This window comes from Canis lupus, chromosome 8 (genome assembly GCF_011100685.1).
Source record: "Canis lupus familiaris isolate Mischka breed German Shepherd chromosome 8, alternate assembly UU_Cfam_GSD_1.0, whole genome shotgun sequence".
In the NCBI taxonomy this organism is placed as follows: domain Eukaryota; kingdom Metazoa; phylum Chordata; class Mammalia; order Carnivora; family Canidae; genus Canis; species Canis lupus.
Window position 1 is genome coordinate 17,619,748 of NC_049229.1, and position 23,447 is coordinate 17,643,194.

At 33.5% G+C, this 23,447-nt stretch overlaps 1 protein-coding gene and 1 long non-coding RNA gene across 15 annotated transcripts in view; one reads left to right on the forward strand and one right to left on the reverse strand.

Annotated features, from left to right (window-relative positions):
- MIA2 (MIA SH3 domain ER export factor 2) overlaps positions 1–23,447 on the forward strand; it is a 91,697-nt gene that overhangs the window by 60,839 nt on the left and 7,411 nt on the right. For 10 of the 14 annotated variants that reach the window (XM_038544569.1, XM_038544570.1, XM_038544571.1 and 7 more), the window contains 7 exons: positions 1,291–1,392; positions 2,336–2,396; positions 3,134–3,169; positions 7,252–7,319; positions 8,828–8,910; positions 10,515–10,643; positions 14,332–14,490. In XM_038544569.1, coding sequence (XP_038400497.1) covers positions 1,291–1,392; positions 2,336–2,396; positions 3,134–3,169; positions 7,252–7,319; positions 8,828–8,910; positions 10,515–10,643; positions 14,332–14,490 — 638 coding nt within the window. The remainder of the gene's footprint in view (positions 1–1,290; positions 1,393–2,335; positions 2,397–3,133; positions 3,170–7,251; positions 7,320–8,827; positions 8,911–10,514; positions 10,644–14,331; positions 14,491–23,447) is intronic. The other 4 variants (XM_038544573.1, XM_038544583.1, XM_038544581.1 and 1 more) reach the window with 1 other exon arrangement.
- Positions 3,485–8,893, reverse strand: LOC119872851. The gene is made up of 3 exons (XR_005363168.1): positions 8,743–8,893; positions 4,178–4,464; positions 3,485–4,052 (listed from the first exon to the last, which is right to left on the reverse strand). It is a non-coding gene; the product is annotated as an uncharacterized LOC119872851 (long non-coding RNA).

Consider the following 23,447-nt stretch of genomic DNA (forward strand, 5'->3'; position numbering starts at 1 on the left):
TAACACCTATGAAATGATTGACCTGGCAAATCCTTTCTTAGCAATTGGTAATGTAGTTTGTGGAATATAAAACATTTAATCCTGCCCTGTAGAATTTCTTCAATAGTTTGTCATGTTCCTCCCCAAAGTTCATGAAGAAGGAGAGACTGAATCACATTTAGGACTCCAAATGTGTTTCCTTGTGGTGTTTAATAAGTATTTCTTGAAGGACCAGTGTTGTTACTGATGGTATCATGTGAAACAACATGGGTAATACGGTATAATGGAGTCACTACTTGCTAGCTCTATGCCTAGCTTCACTTACTTAGTTTCTCTGTGCTTCCTTTCTCTTTGTGTAGAGCTGTTGTGATAATTAAATAGGGTTATAATACATGTAAAAGTCTTAAGAACAATTTCTGATTCATACTAATGGCTCGCTAAATTAGCTATTATTATTAAAAGAACTAGAAGTAGTAAGTAGGACTACTACTACTACTGCTTTTATTTACTTTGGGTTCTTTTTTTTTAAAAAAAAAGATTTTATTTATTTATTCATCACACAGAGAGAGAGAGAGATAGAGAGAGAGAGAGAGGCAGAGACACAGGCAGAGGGAGAAGCAGGCTCCATGCAGGAAGCCTGATGTGGGACTTGATCCCGGTTCTCCAGGATCACACCCTGGGCTGAAGGCAGGCACTAAACCACTGAGCCACCCAGGGATCCCCTACTTTGGGTTCTTTATAAGTTGTTTTTATTTTTGTTTGTTTTGTTTTTTGTTTTGTATATGTGTATGAACCGTCCTGGAAGCCTGTTTACTATGTTAATGACTTAACCAATTTAAAAATTATTGAAATACAGTTCGTTAGTTGGTGCCTTCTTGTCTAATAAGTGTAATGCTGCTTTACTTAAGAAGTCTTGATAAATAAAACATAGTAGGATAGTTTTTACTAATATTTACCTTTGGTCTTATTTTTATGATAATGTCTTACAGAAAACTCTTACGGTACTTGATGGGATGAGCACTGGGTGTTTATACTGTATGTTAGCAAATTGAATTTAAATAATTAAAAGAAAACTCTTAAAACTTTTCTAATATAGTGGTACTATATTAGACAAGGTGGTTTATAATTTCAGTTTATAATTTTAAGTTCCATACCATAAATATTTATGCATGTACTTTTTTTCTTGCATGTGATGTTTTTAGTGGTATTATGCAAATTGTTTCATGGGAACCACTAGAGATATAATTAAAAAATGTGATTGATTATCTTATGATACTGTAAAAACAACAACAACAAACTTTTTGTTTTAAGGAAATTAACAGTAGAGGAAAATTACCGATTAGAGAAAGAAGAGAAACTATCCAAAGCAGACGAGAAGATCAGTCATGCAGCTGAAGAGTTGGAGACCTATAGGTATTAAATGTATTTCTTTTTGAGGTTGGGGAGGGTATCCAAAAACCTAATACCAGAAAAAAATAATAAAGCAACCAAAAAAAAAATAAACCCAACATATTTTTTATTATTTTTCATTTGGATATCTTGCTCTTATGCAATTATACAGAAAATATAAAAAGGAAGAAATGTTTTCCTTTCATTGTGTATGATTTTAAATCTCTCACATTAGTTGTATTTGAACATGGGAAATCCTGTTTTATGTTAATGAGAAGAAATTTTTGAATCGCCATTAATTTCAAGGTCTTTCCTCTCTGGTTCAATTGGGAAAGAATGTATATAATATTAAGGAATTCGAGAAGTAGGCCTCAAAAAGAAGAGTGAGCCACAGTCAAAGATCTGAAGAAGTGTTTATATATCTAGTTGTTTCCTTAGTTCACTTATTACTTCCATGGAAATAATAGAAAATATTGAGAAAATAAGGGGCAGGATTTAGCAATATCTCAAATAGTTGTGATATTTCATTTTATATTAGAAAGACTAAGCTTGGGTTTTATCCAAAAGAAGAAATTATCCTACTAGTCATGTAAAGGTAGTAAGTATCATTTTATTTTACACAAATGATTAATTTCCTAGAATTCTTTTATGGTTACAGACATCTGAATAAATCTCCCAAGTTCATGCTTTTAAAAATAAAAACAAACCAATATACCATATAAATCCTTGCATGACCTTTGGTTTAGGTAAATCAGAGTAGTAGTACTCTTAAAGCACAGTTAATGTTAAATTATATCAGATAAAAGTATACTCCTTTAGAACCTCTTAAAGGTGCTTAAATGTGTGGAGTTCTAGAGTTATTTTTTACATAAAGCACTCCAGATGCTTTAATTAATATTTTCAGTAGACATAGTGTATTCTTTCATTTCTTAGTATATGTTAATCGTTGAATGATTATTCCTTATAGAAAGCGAGCCAAAGATCTTGAAGAAGAATTGGAGAGAACCATTCATTCTTATCAAGGGCAGGTATATGTGTGTGTGTGTGTGTGTGTGTGTGTGTGTTGTGTGTAAATTAAAACAATTATCGTTTGTTTGAATTGGTATCTCTATTTTTTTTTAAATTTTTATTTATTTATGATAGTCACACACACACAGAGAGAGAGAGAGAGGCAGAGACATAGGCAGAGGGAAAAGCAGGCTCCATGCACCGGGAGCCCGACATGGGATTCGATCCTGGGTCTCCAGGATCACGCCCTGGTCCAAAGGCAGGCGCTAAACCACTGCGCCACCCAGGGATCCCCTATTTTGATGCAGGAGTATAGTTACTTGATAGTTGTACACCTCTCTTGAGTTTTTGCACATGTCTGTGGGACATTTATAGGGAGCCAAAGTTCTGAAATAAGAGACTTTGTTTAAAATTACCATGTCTCCTGCTTCTTTAGGAATGTGGATTGAATAAATAAACATACATATACCCACACTGGGGTCTCATATTCACTCAGGCTAATTATCTCTTAGTTGGTAACCCATTGTAGTTGATTATTGAATAAAACAGAAATTTACTAGACAAAAATTCATTGAATTTTTAAGAATATACTAGAGTAGATCATGTGTATATGAAAATTTGCTTTAAAAATGTTACTCACTTTTCAGAGATGCTTGAGTTATTTTTGAGTTTATGAGTTGTGTACTAAGTTATATTGGTAGATGTGAAATTTTTTACTTAAGAAAATCAGTAGTATTTTAATGAATTTCTTTTTCAGATTATTTCCCATGAGAAAAAAGCACATGATAATTGGGTAAGTATTAACTTTTCTTTGTCAGATGGTTCTTTTTCCTTATTTATTTATAAAGATTTTATTTATTGATTAGAGAGAGAGCACAAGCAAGAGGAAGCAGGAGAGGGAGAGGCAGGTCTCCTGTGGAGCAGGGAGCCCAGTGTGGGGCTCAATCCTGGAACTCTCGGATTATGACCTGAGCCAAAGACAGATACTTAACCAACTGAGCCACCCAGGTGCCCCTTTCCTAATTTAAACGAGTAGTTTAAAAGATACTAAAAACACTAAAAATTAAGGATAGTATTAAATCAGTTTCTTTTAATTTTACTGGTAGTGAAATTATGCTCTTTATGAAGTGAATACTTTGTTACAACACAGTTATTCACAAAAATCTGATTTTCCCTCTTTGCTTTTACTTTGCAAGTAGGTTATGCTCTCTCTGGGGGAGACGATGTAAGGTTCATGGATTAATTGTTTGAGGGCCCTGGATTGCCACTAATTATTTGTGGACAAATTACTTAAAATTACTGGGCTTGTTAACTCATCTGTGAAAACAACAGATTGAACTAAGTGATATTGAAAGCCTCTTCTAGTTGTAAAAGTTATACAATTTAGGTATCTGATTCTCAGTATTGAATTACTTGGTACACATCAGGAAAAAGTTCATCATGAAAAATGGCATGTGAGTGCTCCAGAGGGGAATTATATCAGGAAATGATAAGGATGCAGATTTCACTAATTGTAGGAAATACCCATCTGACATGTAGAACTGTTATAACAGCTGGCCTTTGTAGGACTTGTCCCTAGGAGTCTTCAAGGGGAGACAGTTTGCCTACTGGGTGAACACGTGGATTCTGGAATCAGCCTAATCAGCCTGTCATGATTGGTATTCTGGTTCCATCACCTGTAATGACAACAAATATTGTTTTCTTACCTGTAAGGAAAGATGGATACATCAGTAGTACCTATTTCATAGAGTAATTATGATGAGTAAGTGAGATAACTAAAGTAAGGTTGTTAGCCAGGTACCTGACACATAGTAAGCACTCCGTACATGCTGTTATTACACTGTTACACTGAAGCTTGGGAGGTACTTCTTAGATGTGGATGTTTCTGGAGTGGAGTTCCAGCATGGGTTGAGAATTAGACATGTTGAATATCTAGGCTCTTTCCATTTCTCAGATTTTGTGTTGAGGGCTCAAGTGAAGATTCGTTACTGAATTAAGCTGGGTTTGGAGATGAATTTAGTCTTTTTCGCCACTCCTCACCACTTTCTGAATACTAAGATGCAGATTACTTTTTAAAGATGAGAAAAACTTAAAAAAAAAAGAGAAGAACTGATGTATGTTAATCTCTTGTGTTCTAGACAGTAGACTTAAAGGCATATTACTTACTCAATCCACAGAATTACTCTGTAAAATAGATATTATAATTCAAATTTTACAGATGAGAAAACAGCCCAAGATTACATGATCAAAGAGTGAAGAGTAGACATTGAAATTCTGACCTTTTAGATTCTAAGTCCGATCTTTTTCTGTTATTGTACATGGCATTTCTTGTTTAGCAAATAAGACACTGACTTCATGTTAAAACATACAAAAAAAAAATACCTTTTATGTCTCAAAATGACCTTTTAAAAAAGATTTTATTTGAGGGGCATCTGGGTGACTCAGTGGTTGAGTGTCTGCCTTTGGCTCGGGTTGTGATCCCAGGGTCCTGGCATTGAGTCCCGCATCAGGCTCCCCGCAGGGAGCCTTCTTCTCCCTTTCCCTATATCTCTGCCTCTCCCTGTGTGTCTTTCATGAATAAATAGATATAATTAAAAAAAAAAAAAAAGAGCTTTTGAGAGAGTGTGAGTGCATATATGAGCAGGGGGAGGGACAGAGGGAGAGGGAGAAGCAGACTCCCCACTGAGCAGGGAGCCAGATGCAGGGCTCAGTTGCAGGACCCTGGTATTATGATCTGGGCCAAAGCCATTCACTTAACTGATTGAGCCACCCAGGCGCCCCTCAAAATGAAGATTTTTTGGGGGGGTTTCATAAAGTATGCTTAATGAATAAAAAGTTCAGACTACATAGAAAAGATGTACAAAGAAGTAATCAGCAATATCACTTCTATACCTAAAAGAATATATTTAGACATAAATCACATGATTTAAAAAGTGTAAACATACTATATATTATTACTGTTTTATATTCTGCTTTCTTAATATATTACAGATTTTTTTCTATGAATATTTTATAATTTATATGAACTTTTCCCATTTGATAAATGCTTCCTTTGTTTCCACTTTTTTACTGTTACAAATAATTTCATAGTTTCAGATTTTACTTTTTCCCTTGACCATTTCTTTGCTCCATACCATTAGACTTAACCTTTTCTTCTTTTGAACTCACATAATACTTTGTTTCTATGTGTTCTGTGGCAAGTACTGTGGTCATTTATAATTGTCTTTACCACACATTTAAGCTTCTTAAGATAGGGACTGTTTCTTTCTCCTTAACACCTGTACTTAATAGAATGCTTTTTTGCATATAAGTATTTAATATCTGAATACAATGTGGTCATTCATTGAAATTATAGTTTTACTTAACCTTTGAAGTATAAGCTTTTCAAAAGTCTGTAATCATTTAGCATCAGTGCATAAAAACAAATATATATCTTTCAATATCTTTCGTATTGATACCACGAGAATCAGTGAAATTTGCTTTTGACTTACTCACTTTGCATTGTTTTGTGCCTTATAATTAAGAGTAAATATGTTATACTGTGTAGAAAACATTTAGAAGTAGTTTTGGTTCTGCATTGTTCAATGTTAAATGAATTGGTATTTTATTAACTAAAATTGTTTTGGTGTAATATTCTGTTTTGTTACTATAAAACTGATTATATGGTTATATACTAGAAAATGATTTACACTTGGAATCTTTTTAATATTGCTAAAATATGGTTAAGCTGTGTTTGTGTGTGTAAATATTTAACATACTTTATTCTTAGGCCAGATAGTCTTAATGTGTAGTTCATAATTTTAAGTGAATACATTTGATAGTTCTTTTCATTTGTAAGAAGTTGTGGTTATAGATTGAGTCATTGTGATACATTCATTTGCCCAAGTGGATTGTATTAGTTTGGCCAGGTCTGATGTTCCATAGACTACTGCTTCATAACTGGAGAGTTCACAGAATGATGGGAAACACGCAGTATTCCATACACTTTTAACTTTTGCCCACAAACTATTTAGATTGAATATTGTATGTTGTTGGCATTTATTGTAAGTTTTTTTTTTTTTGTAACATACGTATCTGATTTTCTAATCTTTTTTTAAATAAAAATTTCATTAAACGCATATAAAAAAGACTATAGAAATAATGATTTTTACAGTGCTGTGCACTTAATAGACCTGCTGCATGCTTTGAGCCTTTAAAAAAATGGCCTATACGGGGATGCTGTGAAACTGTTTTAGACCTTTATGGTTTCATAGAATTATAGTGATAACTCTCCAGAGATGGCTTTCTGGTATTTTAGCCAGCGTACCCAAGCCTAATGATTCTGAGTCTCCATTCCCATCAGCCTAAACTCGGGTCCTCCTACATTGCTTTTTTGTGGTATTTGGGTATTTACAGCACCAAAAATAGTGCTAATCCTTGACCTCACATCTAGATAACAGCATTCATTGGCAAGCACATAATCAAACTCCAGTCTTAGACTCATGTCATCTGGTTATAGGAAACTCATTCCCTTTTAAAAAATTCCCTAAATTAAAAATCTTTTTTTTTTTTTAAGATTTTATTTATTCATGAGAGACAGAGAGAGAGAGAGAGAGAGAGAGAGAGAGAGGCAGAGACACAGGCCGAGGGAGAAGCAGGCTCCATGCAGGGAGCCTGATGTGGGGCTTGATCCCGGGGCTGCAGGATCACGCCCTGGGCCAAAGGCAGACGCTCAACCGTTGAGCCACCCAGGTGTCCCATTTAAAAATCTTTTACATTGAGTTTCTGAAATGGATACTTAGGTGATTGTAATGTTTATGAATACTTATCTTTTCATTTATGTTTGTGTTATTTTAAAAATGTATTTTCAAAAAAAACCGTATTATTTTCTTTAAGTTGGCAGCTCGGACTGCTGAAAGAAATCTTAATGATTTAAGGAAAGAAAATGCTCACAATAGACAAAAGTAAGTATCTTTTTGGGGATACTTTAAGACTTTGTTACTTTATTTTTAGTTTTTATTTTATTATGTACTACTTTTATAGGGATAAACAACTGGCAGTGAATCTAGTGTACCTAGTTGTGAAATATTTATTAGCTTTACTATGAGTTACTAGATTTTTCATTTGGAACTCTTGTCTTAGAGAAGTTATTTATTTATTTATTTTATTTTAAGACTTTATTGATTTATTGAGAGAGAGAGAGAGAGAGAGAGAGGCAGAGACATAGGCAGAGGGAGAAGCAGGCTCCATCCATGCAGCGTGGGACTCAATCCTGGGTCTCTAGGATCACACCCCCGGCTGCAGGTGGCGCTATATCACTGCGCCACCGGGGCTGCCCTTACAGAAGTTATTTGAGTAAACTGTTCACATATTCTTCTGTAAAAAGCATAGCTTAATTTTTTTTTTTTTTCCCTAAACCAGAGTAGGAAGAAGCTGATTATAAGGGATGGAAAGAGAAAAGACAAATTTCTGATGTAGCAATTCTCAGAGTACTAGCATCTTTTAGTAGATAAATGGGTAGAATAAATGTTTATTATTTCTCCCATTCTCTGGTTTTCTTGTATTGGGTGACATTGCCTTACAATAATAAAATGAAAGGAAGAATCAAAGTTTATAATGTATAATTGAAGGGAAGAGTAACTTTCTAGGAGGATTGTAATGATCTTCCCAGGTGTTAGAATTTCTTGCCAGAATGTACTATTAACATTATCTTCTATTAGTCTTTTTGCTTGTTTTCTACTCTGAAATTAAAACTATATGATTAAATGTTTTGTTTCAGATCCAATGATCAAAAACTAGAAATAAGATTGTTTTAAAAAGTCACATTTCTCAGATAAAAGGTTTAGGAGTAAAATAGTAGTATGAGTTCACTGGATTCCTATTTTATGTTATGATTAGAATCGTGGGTAACATTATAATGGAAAGCAGACATGACTCAGCTAAGAGCCCTGTATTTTAATCCTGGCACTTTCATTTTGAATAAATTATGTAAACTTTCAGTTCAATTTCCTTGGTTGTAAAATGATAGATTTGAGCTGGTTGACCTTGGAAGGCTCTGCTGTTTCTAAAATTTGGGTTCTGTGATAATAGTATTCACTGTAGTCTAGTTTTGAAAACGGAACAAAACAAAGCGATTTCAAACCTCAACGAAACTATCACTAGGCAGAAAAAAGCGTTACTCCAGAATAAGCAGTAGGGTGATGATGTTTTGGTCAGAATATTTATTTGTTTTGATTTCTTTTTAAAATTTTAATTCCAGTGTAGTTAGCACACAGTGTTATATTAGTTTCAGGTGTTCAATATAGTTATTCAACAATTTCATATCTTATCAGAATAATTTTAAAAGATCTATTTCTTCTATGTAGATATTGAGGTAGTAAAGAGTACCTTGCACTTGGTGGTGGCTTTTTTCTTGAAATGTGGGTTCTTTTCTTGGATGAGTAACTTAGAGATGTTTGTTCTTTATTTGCAGATTAACTGAAACAGAGTTTAAATTTGAACTTTTAGAAAAAGATCCTTATGCACTTGATGTTCCAAATACAGCATTTGGCAGAGGTAGTCTTTTTTTTTTTAAACACTCATTTAAAATACATATATATGTATATATTGCACATACCTTTTATATTAGTGTAAATTAATACTATTATATATTATAAATATTTCAGATTTTGGAGCCAGGAGTCTAATCTGAGTTCTATCACAGTCTCTAAAGTTTCTGAGTTTTGTTTCCAGCAATAGTGTAAATAATTGCTGCCTCCATTTCTTAGTGGGCATTTGTAACATGATGTACATTTAGTACATTGAACTCCTTGAAAAAGCAAAGTGCCTGGCACATAGTAAGGTACTCAATAATTATTTTTGGGGAGAACAAATAAGAAGTACTTAAATGGAATAACATTGTGACTGTTAACATATCCACTATTATTGGAATTTGAATTATAAAAACAAGAATTATAACAGTTGACCTTAAATATTTAAAAGTATCAATAAAGGTGGGAAAACATTAATAATCTGAGCTTTGATTGCTTTAATTACCTCCAGGAGAGGGCTAGTTCTTTGGAAGATATATTTAATATTTTCATCCACTCATTTGCGAGTTAGCATTTTTAATGATCTCATACTGTTCCAAATAGTTTAAATTTTTCAAAATAATTTTTGGTTGAATTGGAATTAAGCATCTAAGGCAGTGAAAGTAAACCTATCTTTATATAGGTGGAATCCCATTTTAATAACCATTTGAAGGTGTAAAAATCACTTTTGAGAGTGTAATTTCATAAAAATTAAGGTCAATTTTTACATTGAAAAATAGATTATTATTAATTTCAATAGTAGCAAAGTTTGGATTGGGGGGAATTAATTATACAGAAGGAATTCTCTTCTGAACCTAATGTGGAAGTTTCAGAAAGATTAAATAATGCTTAGATCTTTTGTTGTAACTGAATTTGACATTATATAAGCTATATAATAAAATTTACATATTTTATAAGTATTATTTTGGTGGTATTTAAGTTTCTTGATGTTGATTTTTGATCTTTGGAAGCATCATTACTTGGGAGTGGTGAAGTTTGTAAAATGATCGGGCTCTCGGTTATATGGTTTATCAAATGATTTGATGAATAAGTGTATGTAAACTGAATTTTCAGTGTCATTGAATCAAAAGTAATTTCTGATGCTTCAGAGGATTTTGCATTTTTGCTTTTCAAAATCTGAGCTTTACTCAAATAATTCATAGCCCAACACAGTCTATCTGGTCCTAATTTAAGCTGAGCCCTTTGTATTACAACCGTCACCAGCTGAAATATCTGGAAGCATACTGCCATTAAAAGCAAAACCAAACAAACTTTATGGCCCCCAAATCCTCTTACACTGCTAAAATATCACCAGTATCCTTTGCTTAATATTAAGTATATTAGTTACCAAGAGGATAATATTTTTATTGACTACAGTATCCAATTGGTAGACAGAGTTGAAAAACGCAGTGTTCCATATTTAATTCTATCCTATATTAGCAAAACCCAAGGCATAATTAGTGTTCAGTGTGTGGATTAAACTTAAATTGGCAATAGGGTGACCTGATGGAAATTGTTGAAATGGGATTCTAATCTATAGTGTAGCTAATTGAAACTATGAATTTAAATATGCTGTTTTAATTATTCCAGAGCATTCCCCATATGGTCCCTCACCATTGGGTCGACCTTCATCTGAAACGAGAGCTTTTCTCTCCCCTCCAACTTTGTTGGAGGGTCCACTCAGACTCTCACCTTTGCTTCCAGGGGGAGGAGGAAGAGGTATATTGTTTAAACATCTTTTTTACTCTAGATTTCTTCCTTATTTATATTTTCATCTCAACTTATCTTTAAAATGATCTTTAAAATAAATCTTTGGAAAATACAGGCATTCCTTGCACTTATTGTGGAGTACTTTTGTTTGGAAAAGGAGCTCTCTGATACCTAATTTTAATATATTTTTCTCTTAGAAACAGGGTTATAATAGGTTACATTTTGGTCAAACACTAGATGCATATATCTTTAAATCATTTTGGCTTTTTAAGGACTGTATTTTATACTACATAATATAGCACTTTATAAAGAACACATAAAGTATAATAATATAACCTAGCGTAAGATTGTATTTTAAAGACATATCATTAAAATATAGAATTTCTACAATCTGTTTTTACTTCATTATCATGATATTTTTATTGTAGAAAATCAGAAAGTCAAAGAAAGAACCTTCCTTTTAGAGTAGAGTAATTCAGAAGTGCTCTCTTGTAGGCAGAGTTTTGATGAGAGCCATAAAGGAGACCTAAATGACTCAATACTTTGAGAAACTGGCCCAAGATTATTTGCTTTCTTACCCTGTGTGGAATTTGGAGAATTTCAGCAGCTACTCAAGCCTATGCAGTAGCTCTTGGTCTTTTTTCATTTACTTCATCAGCACTCACCCTGGAGTCGTTTTCCTCTTTCAATCTTTTACCATACTTTGTTCACTTTGTCAAGTTGCTTTAAAGTTTTCCTTTGAATTATGGCAAAATGCAAAGATACAGAGCACTGTTTATTCCCAAATCAAAAGTCTTAGATTTTTAGCCTCAAGTATTTGTTATATAAGAGCTGATAGCATTCTTCATCAGTGTTGTAACCGTACACCCCCCCCAACCATCAGTGATTTTAGCATATTGAATGTGGTAGGAAGAGAAAGTAATGAGACTAAATAAAAACACCAAACTAAACCTAACTTATCAAAGTTCATATATTGAAATAGATACTGCTTATCAAAATAGTCTCTCATGGAGGGTGTACTTCACCGTTGAAGCTGCCATTATTTTAAATATTTTTGGAGCTCTTTCATTGAGATTGCCTTCAAAGAATGAGAAAATGAATTTGCTACTTTATAGTTATGGGATATTCTCTCTTTGCCCATTTTCTATTTACATCTTCTTTCCTTATCTTCAGTTTGGTACACTTAGCACTGGTCCCTCCCACCTCCCAATCCCACTGCTGTTTGGGCCCACAGCCTGGAGACATTTCAGAGAGAACCTTTGCTTGTGTTGGCTTTGAACTGAAAACTCCTAGGGAAAGAGTGAGTTGCAGGCTGACACTTGGAGCTCTGGTAGAACTTTGCTTTGAACACTTTAGGAAGGGGACTAATTTTGAAATTCTCATATGTGCTATAAGTGCCCTGAAATTCGTTTTCCCCCTGATTTTTTACCTTGATCTAAACAATAAGAAATATATTTTATATCATGTGCTATTGTACACCAACATAAATATGATAGGAACCATTTACATGAAGTAGTACTGCCTTTACTATTTTTGAAACTTTCTGGTATTTTCTTCTCATTTCTATTTCATTTCATCAAAAAAAATTGCTAATTAAGAGTAGGTTAATTTCATGCACTACAATGGTTACAGCCAGCATCTGAAAAACTGCTATAAAAATAAGGGTATAATTGGCTCAACTGCAAATGTGAATCACTGGAAGTTGAATGATATAAGTCAAGGATTGCTTGTAGTCAATTGAATATTTGGAATAACAGTAAAAATTACCTTTGATTTCTCCTCTCCTATTTAAATTACTTTCCTCTCCTTTTTAATTACTTTCAAGAAATGATGTGTTTAGATTATTTGCAAGGGTTTTTTGCTGTTTGTTAGAAAAGCTACGGAAGTTTTAGGTAAGTTATCAGTAGGTCTTAAAAAGATGCTTTGAAGTAAAAGTTTTGTGACCCACCAAAGAAGGATAACTAGTGTACTTTTTCTTCCTTTTGCTTTTTAAATTTGAAAATTTGGATGAGATATATGTTTGAATAAGGTAGGATATAAGGAAAATAATTTCTTTTTTGAGTAAATTTCATGGAACTTTTGGTCTGAATGAAAAATTTAACATTAAAGCATTCTCAAATTCGTATTTTGCCTGGTAGTCCTGGTTGGCTGTACTTTGGTCCTCCGAAAGGAAGCAGTCAGGAGAAGATCTTTGTCTCCTTTAAAGATCTGTGTTTCACGCTAGATGAATTCAGCCTAACTGACTCTTGCACATTTTTTGCCAATTTAATTTTCTGCTTTCCCAGCCTTTTTCCTCTAATGAACTTATTAGAAGGATGAACAAGCTAGAAGGAAAGATTTGGGGAAATCAGTGGAATATACAACTATAAGGAAAAGAGTTGAACTTCTGAATATAAAAGTCAGTTTGCCTCCTGACTACAAAAAAAAAAAGAGTAGATAGAAAAAATTTTAAAAGATTATATATGTATAATCATATATATATATATATAAATCATATGGTATATGAAGGATTCTTATACTGATTTGTACAAGTTACCAAGAAAACATCAAATTGGCCTTAGTCTGTTCTCTTAAAGTAGTGTACTGAAATGTGGGAAAAATTTTAGGAAGATTTCTAGTAAAAAATGTTTTTGTTTCTTTGTTTTGTTTTATTTTTTATTATTATTTTTTATTTATTTATTTTTCTTTGTTTTGTTTTGAATAAAAGCTAGTCCTTGAAAGGAAAAAGCTTTTATTTTTTGGGCAATATAATTTTGAGAACATCTCCTTCCCCCCTCAGGGACAGATAAATTAAATAGTAACATATTTTGTTATTTAATGTTTAAAAAATTTGTATTTGTTTTTTTCCATTTTAATTAAACATTTTATTACTGTTCTTTTTGTGGTCCTAAGAAGGGAACTTTGTAATGATGATCTTTTATAAATGTAAGCATGCCGATTTCCTTATCCAAATGAGTGTTACCTTGTTCAAAGTATTTATTCGAAGAGTGCTGTTGTTTTTGAAACTCTTGTTTTAGACTTGCCTTCAGAGTTGTGAGTTCTTTTTGAAGGTGAATTTGATATTCAGAAATTGCTAAAAGCCCTTTAAAGCGAAATTTATCTGGTGGGTATAAAGTTCATTAAAATAATTTTTGGACAGAAGAGTCCTGTTTTAACATTGAGATACTGTTTCTTGAATGGCTCCTATGTTAATCGGAGTACATTTCTAAAAGAGTTGTTCTAAAAAAATACTGTGAGTAGTTGTATAATTATTGAAATAGCTATATAGTGTCTAAGATGACTGTTTTAAAAGAATCCTCCTTTTGACTATTAGAATATTAGTGTAAGCAACAAAAACCTTATTTTATAATTATTTTATTCTACCTGGCATAGAAATCTTTACTTTGAAATTTACTTTATACTCTTGTTTTTCAGAGTAGTATTTGTAATTTACAACTTAGCCACAGGTTTTATATATAAATAATGATGGTGATAACATTTATAAATGACTCTTATAGGCAATTGTTTGTTTATACACATGGCAAAATTATTTTTCCCTCTTATCCTAGACTTTGTCCTAGGCTTTGGAAGGATAGAATTATAGTCTTAATGGTATTAGGAAAATTTTGTTCGAATCTGAGCTACCTGGATTTCATTTTGATTGTAGGTCTTATATTTTTTTAGATAAAACAGAATTTTATATTTTTTCTTCAATTAGGCTCAAGAGGCCCAGGGAATCCTCTGGACCATCAGAATACCAATGAACGAGGAGAATCAAGCTGTGATAGGTTACCTGATGCTCATAGGGCACCTTCTGATACTGGGTCCCTTTCTCCTCCATGGGAGCAGGATCGTAGAATGATGATCCCTCCATCAGGTATGGAAAGAGTAATTATTTATCTTTGGAAGGCAACCAATATGTGCAACATAGAGGAATGGAAGAAAAAAGAAGTGCATGTATGTCCTGTCTTAAGAAAAACCATGATATATGTTAGAAAACAACAATAACATAAATTTCCAAACATAATAAAAATAATTTCCAAACAAATCGGTTTTGCTCCCCTCTAGCCCTCCCATGGAATATCTTTATTGCTTTTGTTGTTCATAGAAGTAATACGTGTTTATTTTAGAAAATCCAGACAATTGTGGAGCACCTGGGTGGTGCAGTCAGTTAATTAAGCATCTTGGTTTGGGCTCAGGTCATGATCTCAGGGTTGTGGGACTGAGCCCTGAGTCCGGCTCTGTGCTCAGCTTAAGGTTCTCTCTCTCCCCCTGAGCTTGTCCTGTTCACACTCTCGCTCATATAAATAAATCTCTAAAACAAAACAAAACAAAACAAAAACTAAACAATTGAGACATGTACAAGTAGGAAAGTGAAAAAATCTCTTATCATCTTAGCCTGCCTTTCCAAGAATTTTTTTTAATTATTTTTATTTTTTTATTTTTTTTTTATCCATGAATTTAGTTTTATCTCTTTTAGAGAATGTTGTTTTCTTGTTTTTTTGGTATATGTTCATAAACATAAATATAAAAATTCCTTGATTACTTCTCTGCAATTATACTATTTACCTTCTCGTGATTGTCTTTTCTTATTGAACAAAATATCTTAGAGTAACTGCTAAAATAAGTATATTTATCAGAAGAGTCACAGCAGAGTATCTTGAAGGAAGGCAGTAACTGCACTTCTCCTAATAGCTGTTACTTTCCAAAGGAATGCATTTAACTTGGTTTGCTAAACTTTTATTTATGCTTAGTGTTTCAGGACATTGAAGTGAGCTATACCTGCTTTGTATAAATTAGTTACACTTAAGAAACATATCTGATTCCTTCCTGAGGAGTTGGAGAGGGTAAGAATATTATAGTAAAAGAACTTTACTTTCAAGAATCAGTCATTGTGCAGGAGTGTTTTGGTTCTAAGAAATGGTGGCTCCTTATACTATGGCTTTACTTTGTTTGGTATCACTAAATAGCAGCTTTGTGAAGACAGAGATTTATGTCACTTTGTTCATTGCTGTAGCCCCAGCATCTATCTAGCACAATGCTAGACACGTAATATTTGCTCAACAAATATTTGTTGAATAAATGAATACCCAAATAATTCTTAGAAAGCTTTTTTTTTAATATTTGGAAATTATTTGCTGTGACATACATACCTAAGAATCTTTTAGGGGGGTGGCATAGAACATTTTCTTTTTTTTTTTTTTTGAACATTTTCTTTCAAAGATTTTGCCTTTAACATTCATTAAGAAGTTTTGCTGTGATAAAAATAAAGATAATAAGCTACGACCCCGGGATCCCTGGGATGGCGCAGCGGTTTGGCGCCTGCCTTTGGCCCAGGGCGCGATCCTGGAGACCCGGGATCAAATCCCACATCGGGCTCCCGGTGCATGGAGCCTGCTTCTCCCTCTGCCTGTGTCTCTGCCTCTCTCTCTCTCTGTGACTATCATAAATAAATAAATAAATACCTTAAAAAAAATTAAAAAAAAAAAAAGCTACAACCCCTTTCTCAAAGGACTTTTTGCAAGATTTTGGTGGATATTGTATCACTACATCTGTATAGAGGACTTTCCTTTTGGTAATTACAAGTGTTAGTACCAAGAGTCCCTGTCACAGGCACTGCATAACTAGCTCTTCAAGTAAAATCTAATAGCTCAAAGCTGGCTGATCTTCAGAAATAACCTAGGAAACTTCAAGGAAAATGCAGATACATCTGGGTCCCACCTCAGATCAGGCGTTCTGTGAATTTTGGAGGTAGTTTTTATTTCTAAAAAAACTACTGTGGAGGTTTTGAGGAGCAGCTACATTTAAAATCCACTAATCTAAAAAAAAACCCACCCCTCAAAACCCTACTAATTTAGTTATTGCCTTTATTATATGGGAGGAACACTGAGACCTCAAAGTTACTAGCTGACAGTCTTATGTTAAAACAGGTAGGCAAATCGTAGAGACTAGAACTCAGATAGTAATGGCTTCGTTATTGTTCATTCATAAAATTAGCAGATATTTTCCATGTCCTTTAAAAATTGCCTGGAGTTTATAATTTTAGACCTTTTCAATATTATTTCATAGATCCCTGAGTCTTTTTATTTTGTTTAAAATTTTTTTTTCATTCTTTTGGTTGAATAATTTCTATTGATCTGTCGTCAAGCTTACTGACTCTTCCTCTTTCATCTCCATTCTGCTATTAATATTAAGCCCATTCAGTGAAAGTTTTATTTTTGATACTGTATTTTTCAGTTCTAGAATTTTCATTTTTTTATACTTTTGATTTCTCTGCTGAGTTTTGTTTTATTCATTATAAGCATTTCATTGAGTCTGTTTTTTTTTAAGATTTATCTGTTTTTAGAGAGTGAGAGAGAGCATGCATGAGTTGAGGAGGAGCAGAGGGAGAAGGAGAGAGAGAGAATCCCAAACAGACCTCACACTGGGTGGAGAGCCTGACTCAGGTCTTGATCCAAGGACCCTGAGATCATGGCTTAAGCTGAAACCAAGAGTCTGATGCCTAACTGACTGAGCCACCCATGCACCCCTGAGTATAGTTTTTTAATAGCTGCTTTAAAGACCTTTTATGATCATTTTTTAAAAAAGATTTATTTATTTATTTGAGAGAAAGAGAGCTTAAAAGCCCAGAGTGGGGTGAGGAACAGAGAAAGAGAGAAAGAGACAGAGAGAGAGAATCCCAAGCAGGCTCCCTACTGAGTGCAGGGCCCGACAGGGGGGCTCAACCTTGCAACCCTGAGATCATGACCTGAACCGAAATCGAGAGTCAGATGCTTAACTAACATCAGAGTAATCTTGAGGATCACCTCTAATGATTGTCTTTTCCCTTAAAATTGGGCCACATTTTCCTGTTTTCTTGTTACACAGAGTAATGGGATTATATTCTAGACATTATGCGGATTCTGGATTTTACTGTATTTCTCTAAAGAGTGTCATTGGTTTTGTTTTATAAAATGTTAAATTGATCAAACTTAAAGTTAGGTTTTCCCTGTCTCGACAAAAGCTCTCCAGACAGCAGCTCTTGTAACAGTTCAGTTTTTAGTCTTAGCTGAAAATGCCTTAAGCTTGCTTGGTTCAGGGGTCAGCCATTGACTTAGGCAAAAATCTCAGAATAATAGGCTTACTTCTTTGGCACTCCTGGGCTCTGTCCTTTGATTTTTCAAGCCACAATTTCTATGAGCTTTGACTGCTCTGTGCTACAGCATGATTATGATCTGCCTTCAGGCTAAACTATAAAAAAATCGAAAACTCTTAGGGCACCTGGGTGGCTCAGTTGGTTAAGTGTCTGCCTTCAACTCAGGTCATGATCTCAGGGTCCTGAGATTGAGCCCTGTGTCAGGCTGTCTGCTCAGCAGGGATTCTGCTTCTCACTCTCCTCCCCACTCCCTTCCCAGCTTGTGCTCTCTCTCAAAAAAAAAAAAAAAAAAAAAAAAGAAAAGAAAAGAAAAAGAAACGGCAAACTCACCCTGTAATGGTACCTTCTTCCAAGTTCCCACCCTTTAACCAAATCTGCCTATTTTTGTTCATGCTTCAAAGCCTTCACGTAGTTATTTTATTTTATTATTTTTAAATTTCTGATGTTTTTACAGTTTCATTGAGCTATAAATGATAAACATCATTGTATAAGTTTAAGGTGTTGCTTTATATATTGTGAAATGATTACCACAGTAAATTCAGTTAACATCCATTATCTCATATAGGTACCAAAAAATAAATCTATATTTTCCTTGGAATGAGAATTCTTAGGCTCTCTCTTAACAACTCTGCTGTGTGTCATAGAGCAGTGTTAGTTATAGTCATACATATATCCTTAGCACTTATTTATCTTATAACTGGAAATTTGTATCTTTTGATGATCTTCATTAAGTTCTCCTTACCCCTACCTCTAGTAACCATAAATCTGGTCTCCTTTTCTAAGAGTTTGTTTTTTGTTTCTGTAGATTCCATATATAAGTGAGATAATACAGTATTTATCTTTCTCTGCCTAACTTATTTCACTTAGCATAATGTCATAAGGTCCATCCATGTTCTCACAAATGGCAGGATTTCCTCCTTTTTTAATGCCTGAATAACACTCCATAGCATGTAGTTAGCACATTTGCTTTACTTATTCATCCATTGATGGCTCTTAGGTTATTTCCATATCTTGACTATTATAAATAACATTGTAGTTTACATAGAGGTGCAAACTCTTTGTGTTGTTTCCTTTGGCTAAATACCCATAAGTGGAATTGCTCGATCATATGATAGTTCTACTTTTAATTTTTTAGGAATCTCCATACTTTTTTCTATTGTAGCTATACTTCAGGTATTTTTGGGGGGGTAAATTGTTAGGAGTTGTATATGTGGGAGAATCAGTCTGTTAGAAGCTCACTCTGCCATACTGGAAATGGAACCTGGTATCTTTTATTTTCTAAGTCTAACTAAAAATTCAAAATTGTGAGCTATGGGCGCCTGGGTGGCTCAGTCAGTTATACGTCTGCCTTTGGCTCAGGTCATAATCCCAGGGTCCTGGGATTGAGCCTCATGTTGGGCTCCCTGCTTAGCAGGGAGCCTCCTTCTCCCTCTCCCCTCTACTCATGCTCTATTTCTCTCTCTCTTTCAAATAAATAGATAAAATCTTTAAAAAAATTACGAAATTGTGAGCTTCTAAATTAATGTCTTCATAGGTGAGATATGTATCCATTCTATAGAAAGTATCTCCAAATAACATACCTAATCTATTTAGGATAATACAGGGGTTGCCTGTGTGAACTCTAACATTCTTTTATATACTTACAGCTTAGGTTACATACTGTAAATCAAGAATGATTTAGGTAAAAAAAGCATTTAGACTGGCAGTGAAGAAATCTGGTTTCTTTCTTTAAAAAAAAAAAGGGAGAGCACCTTGCTAGCTCAGTTGGTAGAGTGTGTGACTCTTAATCTCGGGGTTGTGAGTTTGAGCTCCATGCTGGATGTAGAGATTACTTAAAAACAAAATCTTAGGAAAAAAAAAAGAAATCTGGTTTCCAGTCTTTACTTTTTAAAATCTTTTCGTGTTATTTTTGAAACTTATTATCTCTTTGGACATCTGTCCTTTTATACACTGAGAAGGACAAACTGAGTGATTTGTGTGATTTAAAATTTAGCTGAGTGATATAAAATTGTCGCCAGGTATTAATGTTTGAGATTTGCTCAATAATTTTCAATCTTGTTGGTAGACCAAATAACGTATTACTATATGTAATGTTAGTAAAACAAAAGATATTTATAGCAATGTTTTCTATTTTTTTTTAAAGATTTAATTTATTTATTCATGAGAGACACAAGAGAGAGGCAGAGACACAGGCAGAGAGAGAAGTGGGCTCCATGCAGGGGCCTGATGTGGGACTCAATCCTGGGACTCTAGGATTATGCCCTGAGCCAAAGGCAGGTGCTTAGCCGCTAAGCCACCCAGGCGTCCTCCTATAGCAGTGTTTTCTGAACTTAATTGATGAACATACCTTTTTCAGTTTTTAAAAATCTGCTGGCGGGGCACCTGGGTCTCAGTCAGTTAAGCATCTGCCTTTAGCTCAGGTTATAATCCCAGGGTCTTGGGACGGAGCCCTGCATGAGGGTCCCTGCTCAGTGGGGAGTCTGCTTCTCCCTCTCCCTCTGACCCTTCTCTCTATTTGTGTTCTCTGTGTTTCAAATAAATAAATAAAATCTTAAAAATAAAAAAGAAAGGTAAATTGTTTAAAAAAAAAACAACTTCTTACTGGGAGATTTCCTGTTCCAGGTCAACTACAATTTACTTGAATTGGTGAATCTTGGCAACAGTAAACTGTGATAAATTATGTAATACTTAGAGCAACTGCCAAAAAATCTGTTTAAAGAGATATATTAAAAAACACTATAGATCAGATAAAATGGAATTCTGAAAACTGTCCACGTAACCCATAAGAAAGCAGGAAAAAGAAAAAAGGAAAATAAACGCAGGAAACAAATAGAAAACAAAAAAATGGCAGATATAAGCCCTAACATATTAATAATTACATTAAATATAAATTATCTAACATTAATAGTTAAAAACTGGTTTGGCAGAATGGATTACAGAACAAATCATGACTCAACTATTTGTGAAGAAGTCATTGACATATAATACTATAGTTAGATACGTTGAAAGTAAAAGGATGGAAAAAATACACTATGTAAACATTGATCAAAAGAAAACAGGAATGTCTATTATTAATATCAGATACAGTAAACTTAAGAGAAAAGAAAATTACTAGAGACAGAAAACATAATGATAAAAAAGGATTAAGAAGACTTAGCAAACCTAAATGTGTGTACAGCAAGCGACAGAGCTACAAAATATATGAAGCAAAAAGTGATAGAACTGGAAGGAGTAACTTAAGCGCAGTTACAGTTGAAGACTTCAGCACCTCTCTGAACAATTGAAGAACAGCAGAGAGCTAGATAAATTTGAATGAGACCAGTCAATATTATATTTTAATATAGTTTATAAACATGAAAAGTTTAATTTATCTTATAGTTACTTTGGGGTGCCTAACATTGTGCCAGTTATTATGTTAAGTGCTTTTTATTAGTCATTCTAACACTTAGTGTTATTCCTGTTTTACAGAAAAAGAAACAACAAAGATAATATAGTAGAATCTTGTTTATTACAACTCAGAATTTACATGTTAATATTTACTTCAGGGGTGTGTGTGTGTGTGTGTGTGTGTGTGTGTGAGAGAAAGAGAGAGAGAATGTGTAAATAAAACATAAAAAGAAAAAATAGCACACTATATAAATTAGTTGAAGTTTATTCTGTTTCCTTTCTTGGGACCATTACCGTGCTTCTTCCCTAGAAGTGACTACTCATGAGTCCAGTGTGTATAAACTTAGATCCATATATTATTAAAAAATAAGTTATTTTTCTGTTTTATCGAGTTTTTTTATTTTTTAATTTATTTTTATTTTTTAAAAAGATTTTATTTATTCATGAGAAGCAGAGAGAGAGAGAGAGAGAGAGAGAGGGAGGGAGAGAGGTAGAGACACAGGTAGAGGGAGAAGCAGGCTCCATGCAGGGAGCCCAATGTGGGACTCGATTCCAGGTCTCCAGGTCTCCAGGATCAGGCCCCTGGGCCTAAGGCAGCGCTAAACCACTGAGCCACCCAGGCTGCCCTATTGAGTTTTTTTAAAATCAGCATTATGTTCTTGAGTTCTTTCCATTTTAATATAAAGTTTACTACCTTAATTGCTATTCAGTATTTCTGTATATAAATATACCACAATGTATTTATCCAGTGTCTGTTGATGAGCAGTTAGTGTCCAGTGTTTCGCTATTAGTAACAGTGTTGTAGTTAACACCCCTTGCAAATGTCTTCTTTAAAGATGAATCCAAGAAATGAAATTGCTGAGTAATAGGATAAGCATATTTTTAGTTTAATAGATATTGCCTCATTGTCCTCAAGATTGGCTGTGCATGAAGTATCTGAGAGTAGTTATTTCTCTAGTACTTGATGTAAAACTTTTTTGACTGTTTCTAGCAATATGAATTAAAATTTTTATCTCATTTATATATTTAGTTCTTTAATTAGTGAGCTTAAGTATCTTTTCATGTTTGTCATTTGTATTATCTGTATTTATTTGCTATAAGTTGCCTGACCCATTTTGTTTCTTCCTTAATAGAAATTCTTTTTAAGATTTTATTTATTTATTTATTTATTTATTTATTTATTTATTTATTTATTTATTTATTTATGAGAGAGAGAGAGAGAGAATGTGGCATAGGAGGCAGAGGGTGAGGGAGAGGGACAAGCAGACTCCTCATGGAGCATGGAGCCCAGTAAGGGGCTCTGAGATCACGACCTGAGCCAAAACCAAGAGTTAAATGCTCAACCGACTGTGCCACCCAGTGCCCCAAAGGGAGTTCTTAATATATTTTCTATACTAATCTTCTGTCTTTTGCAAATATTTTCTTGATTTGTTATTATACATGTTATTGTTATTTATGTTTCAAATTTTGTTATAGGTAAGTTAATCTATGTGTTTTTTTAATATTATATTTGTCTTAAGACTTTTTCCTAGATCAAAATGATATTCTCTATTTTCTTCTAAAAACTTAAAAGTTTTAAGTTTTTGATCTGGATTTTATTTCAATTTTAGTGTTTAGTGTGAATAGTTTTTTTTGTCCCATTGAATAGACAGTTATTTTGATATTGTTTATTGGTTCTTCAGTTTGAAATACCACTTTATCTTGTCTATATTTGCATACATGTTTCTTAGACATTCTTCCTATACCATTGGTCTCTTTATTCCAGACTCATAACCTGTCTGTATCAATGCTGCTATCATTTACTTTCTGGAATTTTGCTTTTCATTCCATTTAAATTGCTTAATTATTAGAATAAATTATTTCATCATGTTGTGAATTAAGATTTTTATTAGACCTGAGAAAAATTCTAATTCTTTAACCATCTTTATAATTCTCTTTTGTTTCTGTTATTGGATAGAACCCAAAATTATTAAAATAGGTACTCAGGGAACTATTAACAGTCTAAGATTTGTTATGGAATGAAAAGAAATAAGCAACATGTTTGTTTAACCCAAACATATTGAGTTTTATTTTTAGTTTATGAAACTGCCTCTTATTGCTGTGTACACATATTCACAGCCTTTATTCATTTTTCCCCTGATCCTTTACCTTCTCCTATTCTTTCTTTTTAATCATCTCTTCTAAGTAGAAAATAAAGGTATGAAATAAGCAAGCAAGGAACTGTCTTCATTTTCTGTATTTCAGTATCATTAGTCATATGTCTTCCACATAGCTTTATCTTACTACATTGTGTGTGTGTGTGTGTGTATGTA